General features: G+C 39.5%; 1 protein-coding gene across 1 annotated transcript in view; it reads right to left on the reverse strand.

Moving 5' to 3' along the window:
- LOC122793403 (alcohol dehydrogenase class-3-like) overlaps positions 1–12577 on the reverse strand; it is a 279913-nt gene extending 267336 nt beyond the window's left edge. Inside the window, exon 1 of the mRNA XM_044061378.1 lies at positions 12452–12577. Coding sequence (XP_043917313.1) covers positions 12452–12469 — 18 coding nt within the window. The 5' untranslated portion in view covers positions 12470–12577. The remainder of the gene's footprint in view (positions 1–12451) is intronic.
- Positions 12578–16587: the final 4010 nt, after the last annotated feature.

Consider the following 16587-nt stretch of genomic DNA (forward strand, 5'->3'; position numbering starts at 1 on the left):
TCCAAGAAATTACAGACCCATCAGCCTAACCTAGCCTGATCTGCAAGTTCATGGAGCAGATTATCATGGACATCATCAACAAGGACTTTGGCAACCTCCAGACACTCATTCCCTCACAGTTTGGTTTCGTCAAGGGAAGGTCATGCCTGTTAGATTTGATTGACTTCTTTTAGACAGTCACCAAGGCCATGGACTAAGGGAAGATGGTGCACACTGCCTAACCTGACCTGGCAAAAGCCTTCGATACTATTCCCCACTCAGGTATAATAGATAAACTCTTTCAACTAGGCATCAATCCATATGTTATCAGCTGGGTAGCAAACTGGCTCATTGATAGAACCCACCTAGTCAAAATAGGGACGCCACCTCAAGCAGTAGACCTGTAATGAATGCTGTACCCCAGGGATCAGTCTTGGGGCCTCTGCTGTTTGGGATATACTTTTCTGAGGTGTAGGCAAAAACCAGTGGGCTATGACCGACCAAGTTTACAGATGACTGCAAGCTGGGTGTTGTCATCAATTACCCTAGTGATGTGGACATCCTGCAAGAGAGTCTTACCCAAACAAATGACTGGTTCCAGAAACATGGCCTCAAACTGAATGCTAAAAATGCATCATCATCCTCTTTGGGGAGAGTGACACCCCACAGATTATCACATTAATAATAAGGTCATAAGCACACAATCAGCCATGAGGTACTTGGGCACCCGGGTTGATAGCAAACTAACTTTTGACTACCATATTGCCTCCGTTGTAAGGAAAGCTTTCTACGTGGCCAACCTCATTAGTAAAGGTATATCATCCAGGGACAATGTGGTCATGACATCCCTGTATTCTTCCCTTATAAGACCCATTATTGAGCACAATGCCCCTTTTGGCATATACCTCACAAAGCACATGCAGCAGCTGGACAGACCACAGCGGTTCCTCACCAGGAAAATCCAGGGTCTCAAACATCTACCCTACACAGATAGGTTAAAGGCCTTGTCGCTCTACTCAGCCTCCTACAGACTTCTCAGAGGTGACCTCTGTCTGGCATACAAAGCAATCTCAGACCCCACTTTGATGGGACTGCTGCAAATCCGCAAGTCAAGCTCCACTCGAGTAACCCACACGTGTGACCTCAATCTGATCTGTGACATCAGTAGGACTTGTTGGCGGGATAGATTTGCATCCCAGAGGCTCTCCCTTTTGTGAAATAGACTCCCTGTCCACGTCAAGAGGAGTACCTCATTAACCATTTTTAAGTGCAACCTGGACAACTGGATGGGGAACTGAAAATACACCCCTGGGATTCCACCTGTGTCCCTGCTGGACAGTAGCATAGGGTGCTGACTTGTTGGAACATCGACTGAATTCTTGACTAGGCTTGTAAGGGCCTCAGGGCCAATAGCCTAGTAACTTCCTATGATCCTAAGTAGTAGATGATGTCATGAAGGAAGGACAAGAGATAACACTGATGGTAGGTAAGGTTAATAAAACCTTTGACACAACAGGACATGAAGTGCTAAGGAAATCTGTGGATAATTATAATCTTAGTAAAGAATTAAAAGAATATGTATGTCTGCTTATAAGAATAATGAAGTGAGAATATTAATGGATGGTTAATTAAAAAATAGAAATGAATAATGGAATTAGACAAGAATGTCCAATGAGTAGTCTTCTGTTTGCTTTAATTATGAATGTAATAGTGAAATAAAGGGTAAATGAAAAACGCAGAATATGTAATGAAAAAGTGTGTTGAAATTTTGATAATAATGACATATGCAGATTATATAATTGTTGTATCAAGGAATTTATTTTGGAAGGAAAAGGTTAGTAAATTTTAACAGAATTATTAAAAGGAATATGGGTGGATTTTAATAAAGGAAAAAGTCAAGGATTAGGAAGCAAGAATAAAATAGCAGGTATACAGTTTACTTTGAGATGATGTTAGGAATAGAATTTGGTAATCATGCTTGTTATCCTACACAGCCAGTTCAGGGAGCAGCTGATGGGACTTTGTGTGTGTTCGTTTTGTAAGGCAGAGAATTAGTTTGTCTTGAATGCCTCCTGCACTTGTATAACTAACAAACCACCTTAAACCTGTCCCTTACTCACCATATGAGAAATTATATGACAAAAATATATTTGTATATTTGTATATTAATAAGAATTACTGTCTTGTTCAATAATGTAAACCTTGCAGCCTACTACAGTATAGCTCTGCTTTTATATAAACAACTCCTTTGTCTTGTACACTGAATTATTAGAAACTGATGTATCATATCCCTATCTATCCGTGTTCAAAATCTGTGTACCTAGAGAATTTCGTGGAGATTTTCTCCCTGGGCCTCCACTGAAAATGGGTCAAATGGCCCAGTGGACTTTCCCGGTCATCAAATGTCAATAAATAAATGCAATTCTCACTGAAGCAGCTGGCATCCTCCAAACCAGTAGGCATTGCAGACACCTGTACATTGATGACCTGCGCCACTACCCTGAAGATCTCTGGAACTGGGAAGTAGAATATAGACAGGAGCCCCCAAAATTAAATAGCAAGTATTTGGGACTGATATTGTTTTACAAACTGCAATTTTAAACTTTTTTGCATTAATTCAGAGTAAGGTTCTTCTTAAAAGGCTGTTTTCTTTAACAGATATCAAGACATTCCAGGTGGACTACTGTGGAGGAACTGTATGTTTATTGTACCTGTTGCTTATCTTTACGTCATGGAAGTACTGTATTCTGTGGGGGATAATGAATGGGTGCTCGCTTGTGAGGCTGTTGGCACCAAGTCAGGTTTCTGATATCCTTTGTAGTTAGGTGCTGTCATACATGTGGTACTGTGGTTTACTTGTGAAAGCATGGTCAGATGTCCATGTTTCTGCTATGTTGCACATACATCTGCTGCTGTGATTTACTTGTGAAACCATGGTCAAATGTCCAGGTTTCAGCTGTCTGGCACATACATGTGGCGCTGTGGCTTACTTTTGAAACCTTGGTCAGATGTTCAGGTTTTTGCTATGTTGCACGTGCACTGGAGCTGTGGCTTCCTTGTGAAACTGTGGTCAGATGTCCAGTTTTCTGCTATCTGACACAAACATGTGGTGCTGTGGCTTACTTATGAAAACATGGTCAGATGTCCAGATGCTTAATTGTGGGATTCTAGGCACATTTCCAGCTTCTGTTTTCATGCATGTATATGTGGCCATAACAGTTTTTTTTACTGTCTGCTGCACGTCTCCTAGAGGGGAGTGTTGTCCTTGCTACTGGCCACCATGACCCATCTTAACCATCTCGTGGGTCACAGACATATGCTTCTGGGCCATCATAAGCCAGAATGCTTCCTACATTGCAATTTATCCACATCCAGGTGTAATGCATTCTATTGTGCAACATCCCACCCCTTGTATATTGTTCTCTCTCCACATTACCATTTATCCATCATTTCTTTGTCTCTGCCCAGCTCATATTTCCGTTTTCCAGACTGTGTACGTATGTGCAAAAGTTGTTTTGTTTTTTTTGCCGTTCAGCTTGGACAGAGTGAGAAGCCAGCCAGCCATGTTGCTGCCATAGGAAGCAGTTGAGACTTTTGGCACAGTAAGGTAGGTTTGCATACTACTGAGTCACTTGTACTGTAATAATTGTGTTATTTGTAGATGATATTCAGTTGTTGCCCTTCTCATTGTATCTCCCTACTGCAGGTCATGATGATGTCAAAGATCCACAGACACATCAGACACTACCTGCTCCTGTATGTCTGTGGCTGTGGTGGGTGAGAAGGCTGGCAATGCTTCATGGGGGGGGGGGGTGAGAGCAACCTCTCTCAGGTACATAGCTTGAGACAGTCACCTGTGGTCCAGGAAAAGGTTGAGAGTGCAACGGCACCCTGTATAGTCATTGCCTTGCCCCTCTTGGAGGGTATAGTGAAAGAACTGTATCTGTGGCACCTGCTTTTACTCCACCAGAAGGGAGTGTGGTCTTTGCTACTGGCTACCATGACCCATCTCAACCATGGGTCACAGTCATATGCTTCTGGGCTACCATAAGCCAGAATGCTTCTTACATTCCAATTTATCCCCATTCAGGTGTACTGCATTCTATTGTGCAACATCCCACCCTTGTACATTGTTGTCTCTCCATATTACCATTTGTCCACCACTTCTTTGTCTCTGCCCAGCCTATGTTTCCCTTTTCTAGAGTGTGCGTTTACATGTATGTGTGTGTGTCAACTCGTGTGCACACATCCACATCTGTTTATCTGTACTGCTTCATGTTTGATTACTGACTTTTCTTTACTCCAAGAATGAGAAAGATACCTGCTGATTGGACAAGCTACAATGCCACACTTCAGCTATGGAATACAGCTTCTTATTAATTCATAAGTACGTACTAGGTTAACTGCTCCTGTGGGCCATTTTAAGCCTAGCTAATTTCCCTTAAAAGTGAGAGTCAAACCTTGTACCCTGTGTCTGTGAGGTAAACACCTTAACTATTATGCCAAACTCTAGCCTCTCTTCTGCCTCCACTACCATCCTCTAGGAGCTCCTCCTTGTAAAGCAAGGGAGCTTCCCTAGTGCCCTTGCCAAATTTCCCCAAGTTATAACTACATCATGTCAAGCATCCCCTGAGAAATAGCCATAGGGTCACAAAGATATGCCCTGTTAATAAAAAAAAAATAATTAATTCAGTCAATTAATTAAGCTGACCAGTTTCCAAACTTTTGTCCAGTTCTGAATCGGATAACTTTCAGCCAAAGCAGTTGTACATAACACTGGTGAAGTGTGAGATACAACAGCACAAATGGTTGTGGCTGGTACATAACACTGGTGAAGTGCGAGATACAACAACACAAATGGCTGTGGCTGGGACATAACACTGGTGAAGTGTGACATACAACAACACAAATAGCTGTGGCTGGTATTATTTACTGATTTGGTTTGGTGATACTGAATAGCTTTTTCAGCTCCTTATTTTCTGAGCTGGTGAGTTCAGAAACTGTTGTAAATTTTTATGAAAAATCTACTTAATTATCAGAATGTCTGACTATAATAATGAACACAGTTGTTTTAATTTTGTAAAATCTTCATCCAGAGTGTTTCTAATACATAATCTTCTAGCAACTGTTTTAGACAATGTATTTTTGTTCCTGCTTGGAAATGTGTATATGGGGTACTACCCAAAAGGGTAATAGATAAAAATCTGCTTTATCACCATTTCTAGACCTGAGTTTGAAACACCTAGAAAAGAACACTGACAAGTTATTTGCGACAATGAAACGTGCCTGTCTTTATTGATCTATCAGATAAAATTCAAAAACTTCTTGAACTGTGATATGATTCAGCTAATGTGTTTCAAAAGTATTGCATTTTAAATGAAATTTGTTTGATTTGCAGGATCTAAACAGCATACCACAGACTTCACCACTACGGCTGGAACGTGCAAACTTGCAATATATAAATGATAAAAGGCAAATAAAGAAGGTAAGCACTTTCACTTTCATTAATGTCATGGTCTGAAGAAGCGGCTATTAGCCGTGAAAGCTCTTACCTTCTTCTATTGGCTTTTATCATTTTTATATTAAATGTTTGCACATTCCAGGTGTGGTGGTGGAGTCTGTTGTGTGCTGCTTACATTGTGTTTCTGTACTCTCTCGACCGTTACTCACTAAGACTAACTCACAGGATCCCTTGCTATGTGAATGAGAACATCCATTTTCTTTTAGGAATAAAAAAATCAGGTGAAAGCATTATTACGTACTGCACATTAAGTATGGTCTCCCTTATCCATACATTACAAGTTCCATTCAGCATTCAAGTCCATTGCCCCTTCTGAGCTTGATTTTAAAACTGTCCTCTGGCATGCCATGTAATCTGTATTCATTTATTTATTTGTTTAGTTATTTATCATTTATTAATTCTGCATCATTTGGGAAATATAAATGGATATAAATGAAATTCTTGCCAAATACAGAGAAGTACAATGTCAGTAGCAGTACACAAGTAATAACGGATAACAAATTCAGGCTAGGCAATTGCAATTAGTGCAGTGTCAGCAGATAGAATAACAATTCAGGTTCAGACATGGCAGTACTTTGTAGCCAGGCTAATGAATCAGAAGCTTCCTCCAGAATCTGAAACCATCTCAAGAGTTTCCTGGTAGTTTTAAGTACAGAGCAGCAACTGTCACTAATGATGTGAGTTATGTAAGTTAAAAGGGAAGAAAGCATGAAAAAGGTATATAAATGAAAGACAGTGAGCAATGGCGGAACAATTCAGTAAAGAAAAGCAAAGATCTGAATGAAGCAATCAAAATGGCTTTGTGATGATATGTAGCCAATAGAACGAAAACAAAGTTTATACATTGGCGCACCTTTACTCCTGAGAGAAAAATTATGTAACATTATTTGAAAGCAGTTACAGTTAGATGAAAAAATAAAAATACAAAATGATGCTTTGTTTTGGAAAGAATGTATTGTTTCTCTAGGGCATTCCTGGCCTCAGTAAACATTAAAATATAAATATTTTTTTGGAGGGGCTCTTTACTGACTGCTCAACATTTTTTTAAAATGTTAATGAAGTCATTAAAACAGACTTAAGTTCATACAGAACCTAAGAAATTTATAGAGAAGAAATGTCCTAATAGCAGATATGGCCTTTTTAGATTATTTTGGGTGGACTTTTGGACCATATATGATATAGCATGTTTTAGACCTGAAGAATATGAAACAACAATGTTCACACTTGTGCCATTGTATGAGATCTGAAGATGATTATAAACTGGCAAGATAAAGGTGAACAAAATGAGCAGAGAAGTGTCACATTATGTATGTATATCTGCTACTCCTTGCTGGCATTTTTGAGAGTTAAGGAGTTTATATATATATATATATATATATATATATATATATATATATGTGTGTGTCTGTGTGTGTGTGTGTGTGTGTACATACATATGTAAATAAGTAAAACATAGAACCATACCCTGGCACAGATCATAGGGATATGCCATAAAAAGCAGGGATTTTATAAAACATACCTGACAGCCTGAATGAACACTTGTTGAACTAAGTGGGAAACTAGTTGAGATTCTGACTTCATGCATGAGGGAAGAGGTAGAATATGAGTCCAACCTCTTAGAAGCATCAAAAAAGAAAATCCCTGCTAACTGACGTCATTTGAAATTCTTATGGATTGAATTAGTAATAGAAGTAGAGTTACGTGTTAAATCCTCACAGAACCTGTGCTAATAATCTCAAAAGTAACCATAATTAACTTTTTCAGCTTGTGAGTTATAGTCATGTTAAGTAATTTGGATGGGTGCTATGTGTTACTATCCTTAGCTAATGGGATTATAGATGCCTGCTGACACATGTCATGTAAACAACCAATGGCTAGCAGCAGGTCTAAAGATAAAGGAGGTGAAGCATGAAACTGTTAGAAAGTATGGGTACCCATAACTCCCCATCTTGAATCTTCCCCTTTCTCTATAAGACTCATTTCCACTAGCTACATTAAAAAACTCCTCCTTCAACTTAAACCCTGCTCCCCATCAGCTAACAACTTGCCATCTCTCTTCCTAAAAATTGCTGCTACATCTATAGCATACCCTATCTCCATCCTAATTAACCGCTCAATCTCCGAATCAATTGTTCCAACCCTATGGAAAAAATTCTATACCATACCCATACACAAAGGCAGCAATTCCAGTAAACTTTCAAAGTTTCGACCAATTGCAATACTTTATCCCCGATCCAAAATGCCTGAGCACTGTGCACACAAACAAATCTTAGCCCATCTCACTCAAGGCAACCTTATCACCCCTACCCAACATGGTTTTTGCCCTCATCACAGCACCTCCATTGCTCTCATCTCCTTCCAATACCATCTCCCTAGCCAGAGATAACAACAAACTTGTCTCCTGGCTTTTCTTAGACCTGTCCAAAGCCTTTGACACTGTCTCCCACCCTATCCTTCTCTCTAAACTCTCTCAACTCAACCTCTTTTCTGCAACTTTATCCTGGTTTAACAGTTACCTTTCTGAACAGCAACAATCAGTCAAATGGCTCTCTGCTTTCTCTCCCTTTTTACTCATCAAAACTGGAGTCCCACAAGGTTCCATTCTTGGACCCCTCCTCTTTAACATCTTCACCAATTAACTCCATAAATCCTGTCCCCAGTCATCTCTCATACAGTACGCTGATGACTCTACAATTATTTCCATAGCAGACAGCCCAACTGAACTACTCACCCTCACACAAACATCATTTAATCTCACAGAAACCTGGCTTACAAAAAACAACTCGTACATAACCCCCCAAAAAACAAAACTCTTACTCTTTCTTCCTAAATCCCTTTACCATCTTAAATCCTCATCTTACATTTCTTCTCCTAGCAACACCATAATCTCTCCCGGCAACCATACAAAGCTTCTTGGAGTAATCTTAGATGATCAACTGAAATTTGACCTGCACATTCATCACTGTATCAAGAAGGCTCATCAAAGGCTCGGCCTTCTTTATAGGAACAAAAGATACCTCACCCCTGACTCTAGAATTACACTTGCCTATGCTTACCTCCTTCCCAACCTCTTCTACAGTTCACCAACCTTTAGTAACCTTCAATCTTCTCTACTCAACAAACTCAAAGCTGCCTATAATAAAGTTGCCAGATTTGCTGCTAGTTTACCACCCAGATCTCACCACTGTCAGGCCCCTAGGTCTCTCAACTGGCTTGAGTTTCCAAACCACCTTAGATCTACCCAACTACTCATCATCCACTCCATCATCAATAAACCCTCATCCTGTCCAAGTATTTCCTCTGTAGTCTCACTCTATAACCCATCCCGTCCCCTTAGGAGCTCTGATCAATGTTTATTACAAATCTACAAACCAAAAAAATCTGCAGGACAAAGTTTATATAGTTATTCACCCGCCATCCTTTGAAACAAGCTTCTCTTGGCCCTTAGAAGCATACCACAGACATACAAATTTAAGAAATCCCTCAAACATTACCTAAACTACACCTGGACATATCCCTGTAACTTATCTCCCCAACTCCAGTCCTTATCCTATTAACTGTCCCTCCCTTATTTTCTACCTCTTCTCCCTAATATTCATTTCTGTTCTACTTCACAACATCCTCTCCACCATAACCACTTTTTACTAATATGGTCTGACTCTACTCTGCCTTCCTCACTTATCAACTATGGTCTTCTGTATTACCTGCAAAATTAAAATCTACTATTAATTCTACCTCTATAGTACTCCCTCAGTATCCACTCCCACTAACACCCCCTTCCTAGACTCTCTGCTGCCTTCCTCACTTATCAGTTCTGGACTTCTGCTGTACTACATGAAACTAAAGTCTGTTATCAGTAATATCTCTACTGTACTCTCTCAGCACCCACTTCTGCTAACACCTTACCCCCTTCTACTACTAACTGGTTGATCTGACCACTGTCAACCACCTCTCAAGGTTGTGTCACTTGTATATCCACCTGTGTTAACCACAATTTGTAAACAATGTCTTCTTTGCCTTCATGTTTTTGTTAAAGCATTTGTAGAGTATCTTATTGTATAAGACATTTACTGTAAAATGTATTATTATACAATTTTACTTTGGAGCTTTTCTCCCTGGGCCTTCGCTGAAAAAGGGCTTCAACCCAGTCGGACTATCCTGGTCAACAAATATCAAATAAATAAATAATTTAAAAGGGGCAGGTACACTTCTAGACTGTATTAATTATCTATTTCTGAAAGTGTACTGCCTCAAAACAAAATATCTGTTGCATTTGAATTACATGACTGAATTCAGTTCTCTTAAGGCAATGATTCCTGGCATTGGGGATGTCATCTGGGGTCATTTGGAAGGAATGAAAAAGTTAAGAAAGTAAGAAAGAAGATTAAAACAAACTATTGATCTGTGGTTTGCACATCAGTCCAGGGCACAATAAAAATCTTGTTAGGTGTTTATATATATTAGGTTGTGTGACTTCTTGTGATGCTACTTAATAAGCCTTTGAATGATAGTTTACATACATTTTTGTTCCTGTTTGGAAATTTGTTTTGGGATGCTACCCATTAGGGTAATAGATAAAATCTGCCTTATCACCATTTGACAGGCTACATTTCAAGTCAGGCAGGCAGGCAAGAGGAAAGGTCATGAGTATTATCAGTAATTTTATACATAAAGAAAAAATGCAGACTTAAGAGGCTTGAATGACACAAATAATGACAGAATTTGACATGCACAGAATAGTCTCTCCTGATACCATAGAATACACCTTAGGGTGCCATGACCTGTGCACATTTAATACCTTGGGAGCCTGCTGTTACTAGCTCATATTAGTAAGGTGTGGAAATATTTGGGTACTGACTTTGGAGCAAGAAAACAACTGACCAATATGAGTAATGTGATATATTTTATGTGGAGAAACTTGCATTTGTTGTAGAACTATTGAGATATTTAAGGCTATCAAGGATATCCGCCAGGCACAAGCAATGGGAAGCTTAATTGTAGTGGCAGGATCAGACATTAGCATTAGCATTAGCCTGAACTATACCTAGATGCAAAGGTGTGTGCTTTGGGGGGGTGGGAGCCATTAAATCTAAATTTACTGCAGACAGGTTTACAAGAATGCACTCCAACAGCAGGCTCCATTGAACATAATTTATTAAGCGTTGGGTGGCATTTGAGGTGCACTTGAAGCTATATGCTTAAACTGTCTATAAAACAAAGGTTCATTTTACCCTGGTGAGCTATGCAGCCCTTTGCATACCTTTTCACTGTACACTTTTATGAGATTCAGTATAAAACTGTGCCTTATGACCATAAAGTACTAAGGCTTAGGTATGACAACTTTTCAGACACTAACAGTTCATTAAAAATGGCAGCGTGATGTGCTACTCTAATAATGGTATGTAAAAACTGAAACGTGATTTACTCTATACAAGTATTACAAGCCAAAGTGTAAAATAAAGAAAGACAAGAAGAAAAATAAACAAACCACTCACAAAAGACAGTGAAATGCACCTATGTGCTTTATGCCCATTATAGAGCACATACAGGCTCAATAGTGTTGCTGATATTTCACAGAGAATTTCAGCCTAATAGAAGTCTGTCCTAAAGCAATGGGTGTCGTAGGGCTCATTGCTGGTGTTCAGTGAAGAAAACAACACAGTGATTTAGTCTTACTGCTCTGAACTCCAGGTTATTACTTATAGCAACAGACATTAACCATAGTGTCCAAAGAATGCATATGTTGTTAGCCATATCTTTGTTGTTTTATAATGTTAATTGATGATGATACAATTTCTTTTCCTCTATCTCCTTTTAAAAGATATAAATATAGTATCCACATTTAAAATGTTATTTCAAATATTAACACTTAGATATTAACTCGGGGAAACCTGATATGTCGCACTAGTAAACAAGTGCTCTTAATACATCACTGCCTAAATGCAAATGCCTACAAGTAAATCTGAAAAAAAAAAAAATCAAAAATCAGTTTGGAAATTGTGCAGCCAGAAGATGTCACTATTGTATATATCAGTTGTGCTTCACAAGCTACAGATGCAGTCAGGAGTGCAGTCAAAGTGATTTGTGCAGGTATCTACTAAGCTGATGGTCTGCTGTAAAACAGACCCCCCCCCCACATGCAACATGCACACGCACACATGTGCTCACACACCTACACCCACACAAATACACATGCACACGGGCACTTGTGCTCACACACACACACACACACACACACACACACACACACACACACACACACACACATCTTGGTCTGTAGGTTATATCCTTCATTTATATAATGAAACATGTAAAGCATGCATCACAGTTCCTAAGATATAAGCATATAATTATTTATCTAATAACATGGCATATATGTTCCATTTTGCACAACTATTTTCTATACTAGTCCCAAATTAACATTTTAATTTTATGTTTGAGAAACTACAAAAAAAAATTTCTTGCAAGAACTGGAAAACAAAATAACTTTCTATCTTGCTATTTTGATTGCACATTGTTTATGTAGTTCAGCAAAAAGAATCCTCTAACAGCCCAGAATGTTTCTGAGTTTTTTGAAGGAGAAGCTCATAATGTCTCTGAGTAATGTAGAATGCTACACAACATATATTAAGTTTTACTTCATAATATATTTAGTGTATGCCCAGTTTAAAAAAAAATTCTAGGAATTATGTTACCCATATAGTCAGATATTTATTTATCCACATATCAGGTTAGAAAACTACACTTAACCTTACGCAAAACACAGTTTTCATCCAAATATTTTAACTTTAGGTTATGAAGGACAAATAAAACAGAGCATTCCAGTCCCATTACTTCTCCGTCTTGAGTGAGAACAGCCTTGCAATTTCCTACAAATCAAAAATTTTCATTTAGTTGTAAAATGACACACATTTTACCACTTGAGCCAAAGAATGAAATTGTTCATCTTACTTTTCCTGCAGTACTCATATTGTTCCTTTTTTGCAGAAATTCGATATAGCTTGAAGAACAGTGTTGAAATACTCTGTACTTCACTGGATCAAGCAAAACTGCTGTGAGAAGCAGTCTATATAATGTTTTTGCTGTTAGTAGTTCTTACATCAGGCCCCGCCCCCCCAGATCAGTGTCTCTCTAAAAACACATTGGTAGGCCAAAACTTTTATAAAGTAAAGCAACTGAAAGCTGATTCTCAGGACTTGATTCTAAATGGTTGAATTGGTGGGTAGGACCTGATCACATTACACATACAGTAAAAGACATTGCACTGGCTCTATAGCTTTGATTTCCCTGGAAATGAAAATTGTATTAAGCAACAAAAAACAGCAGAAAAATACCTCTGAAACAGAATCAGAAATATATTCATTGAGGATCAAGACTTTGTCTTTCTTGTTATTCGTTGCATGCATGCTTTGTGTTATTATCTGGCTATTCTTTCCCAGCACTTTCGTAGGGATAGAAGTACAACACATTGGGTATTTTATGACAGGACTAAGAAAGGGGTATTGGCCATTGTTGATGTATTTTTCTGTATTTCAGATCTGTTACTAGATGGTGGTATGGATGGGGTATCAGTTTATCTTTTCAGGAGTGATCTGGGAGCATTCTCTGGTAAATGATTAGTTTGGACTCACAGTATGCAAACTGAAACTGTGAGAATCCAATACAGGACTACAGAACAAAGCTATTGTACTATTTTCAGGCCTCACATGTGTTCCTCAGGCTCTTTTCATTTAACCTTTGTTTTTCTTGTACCTTTGAACACATTTTAATACAACTGTTGTTACTCAAAACTATCTGTTTTAAATTTAGAAACTAATAACATTTTTTTCTTTCAACCAAACCTTAACTGACCTTGCCTCTAAAATTCCAGCAGAACAATTTATTTGCCACATCTCTATACGCCCTTTTTATGCAGTCTTAGAAAATATTTTGCAGCAGATGAAAATGTCAGAATTGCATACATCAGGACTTGGAATAACTTTAAGATCTGCATAGATTCCTTAGAGTTAATAGTTTGATCATGTATGGTTGAGGCTAAGGCAAACAGGGTCATGGATTGAGAAGTAAGAAAAATGTATTCAGTGGATATAGAGGTCACTGTTCCTCTGTAGTAGGCACTAATGACACACATCCTGAAAAACTATTTGTATTTTTACAGGTCAGATAGGAAGGAGAACACCGGGAAGAGGATCCCGGACTTTGTGGGTCAGGTTATTTGGGGATCGGTGAAAACATGAGGGCGGTCTGGCTGCTCCACTTAGAGGAAGAAAGACATAACTCTAGCATGCATATGCTGAATGCAGGCAGCTGAGATGAATTTGAAGTGGGGCAATAAAACCAATAGGATTGAGTGATAACTCGCAACTGTTTTTTTTGCAGAGGGTAATTAGGCCTTGAAATAGTTTATACAAACATGTGGTGGGCCAAGTGTGACCTGATAAAGTTAACAGAGCTTGAAATATATGGAAAACAGTTGTGGAAGTGGACAGAAGAAGGTACCTGCATTGGAAAAGGGTTGCAGTACTTAGCTGAGTTCAATCAACCTCTGGTGCTTTGTTGGCTTGTTTGAATATCAGATGTAAGATAAGCCATGGGACATGGAAGGCAATGCATCTGTAAAATGCCAAATTATATTTTGATTGGTAACTCAGGTGACAGCATGCATCCCATGATAGAGTGAATGCCCAATCTGTTCTTATGGCAAGCATTCAGTGCAGAAGACAAGCACAAGCTATACATTGCAACAGGAGCTATCACAAAGTAGACTTAGGCATAAAGCGAGTCTCCATTACATGGCTTATTTGAGACAGGAAGGCAGTTAACACAGTCTACATGTTTTCATGATCTGTACAGAAGGCCTGTTATATTTTCTGGATCTGTTAATATTGCATAGGATGGCCATTGGCCACTGAATTATTAAGGAAATTACTGGGAAACACATACAGAAAACAACAAAAATTCATATAGTGGTCAGCAGCCGCTGCTGGGCAAAAGACAGTAGATAAGGTGTTCTGGTGATAAACCCATGTGAACCACTAGTGCAACAATTGGATGGATGAAATATCTGCATAACAGAGAAGTCTAATTATATCACACATACTGCACAAGAGTAGAAAACACCATGCAGTGTAGTCATATCATATAAAAACACACATATATATGCACACACACACACACACACACACACACACACACACACACACACACACACACACACACACACACACACACACACACACACACACACACACACACACACACTGGTATCACAAATTACTGCTGCGGCACTCCTGGCTTTGTGACATATAAGAAAGGAGCCTTAATTATAAACTAACCAACCCATATTTGGGTAAAAGTCTAGCTGATGGAACAGCCAGCCAGGGAAGGAGGGAAATGAAACAGGGCTGCCTGTGCACTCCTTTCAGGGGGCAGATGAGGATGTGTGTCATGGTTTAATTCTCCCATTTGTGAATTTCTATAGGACACTTGGATCCCATTACTTCCATTGGTTCAAGATGGACGGAATACTCTAGAGTGCTTAAACAGTAGTAAGTTTATTCTAAACTTTTACAAAAAAAGATTAAGCTACAGAGTAGATTTTTTATACGTTACTTTTTAAGTGAAGGCTACAGGAAGAAGCAGTTTTGCCGTGTTATGTCAGCCATTATAGAGACACAGTACACTGTTTAAGTCTATAAAGAAGAAACTATTGAAAATGAAAGACTGCGTGGTCTAAACAATGGAAATGATAAATGGCTTTTAAAAAATAAATATTTGCTTTTGTGGCATTCAGATGAATAACCACAAAAAGGAATATCTATGTTTTCTACAGCTTAACAGTGCAAGTAAAATGGAAATGCAGTTGGTAAGTGTGATGCCTCTGCTCTGGCCCAGTAATCAAGGAGCCTCAATCCTAACCACTAACACTAGCGAGGGACGTGCACATTGGGAGGATGATAGGTACACACACAGTAAAGTACAATTTCCCTTAAGAGCACACAGAGATCAAGTCAGTCTGGGACTGGATTCTCCTGCTCTCTTCAGATCCCCAGTAAGACTCCCTGCTGGCACAGCTATAGGGTTAATATCTCAGCAGAGTGGTCAAGCCAAAACCTCCGGCACCCTCTCTGTCCAACCAGTGCCTCATGTCCCTGCCCATGTAGCTGACACACACACACACACACACACACACACACACACACACACACACACACACACACACACACACACACACACACACACACACACACACACACACACACACACACACACACACACACACACACACACACACACACACACACTTTGAGATTTGATTTATATACAAACAGACACTCCTGGGGAAGGCTGGTACAGGTTCACTAGCTATGCCACTTCTGCCAGGACTATAAGGTAGAAATCACTGCCACCAACCACTGCAGTACCCTGTTACATCTCTGGAAATTCCAGGCCAATAAAAGTTCTGCATAATACGTCTTTTTGTACGTTTTATGCCCATATGACCTGCAAAGGGAATATCATGGGCTATGGCAAAAAATGCCAGATGGTAGGCTGTAGGCGCTACCAACTGCTGTATTCTCTCACCCTTTAGCCCTCCCTCAAGGCTCCATTCTCTATACAGTAATCCTTTGTCCCAGTATACAGATTCCCCATTTCCCTTGAGAATCAGGTGCCTTGCTAGCTACTTCTCTCAGGCCTTGTAAAGTAGGGTCTGCGAGCTGAGCCTCTCTCAAGTCTCTCTTTGTAACTCTTCCCAGCTCCCCTTCCACTGGAAGTCTGGTATCCTCTGACAGCGGTGCCTCCCTATCAGCCTGGGTACTACTACTCACATCATCCCTTGCAGTCACTCTGTCCAACGGAACATCAGTACCCACAAGCAGCTGTAGCTCACCTTCAGTCTCACTGCTACAGGGTAGCGTCCTCTCTGATGTAACCACATCACCAGTCCTGATTTCTGGGTCTCTCCAGGCTACCAGACCCACATGCTTGTCTCCAAACCTGACTGCATGTAACTGCATGAACACATGGTACTGCATTAGCAAAATAATTCCCTATCAGGACATTTGCAGGGGTATCCTCAAACACAA

The sequence above is a fragment of the Protopterus annectens genome, chromosome 2.part0 (assembly GCF_019279795.1).
Source record: "Protopterus annectens isolate FY-2018-M chromosome 2.part0, PAN1.0, whole genome shotgun sequence".
Classification (NCBI taxonomy): Eukaryota; Metazoa; Chordata; order Ceratodontiformes; family Protopteridae; genus Protopterus; species Protopterus annectens.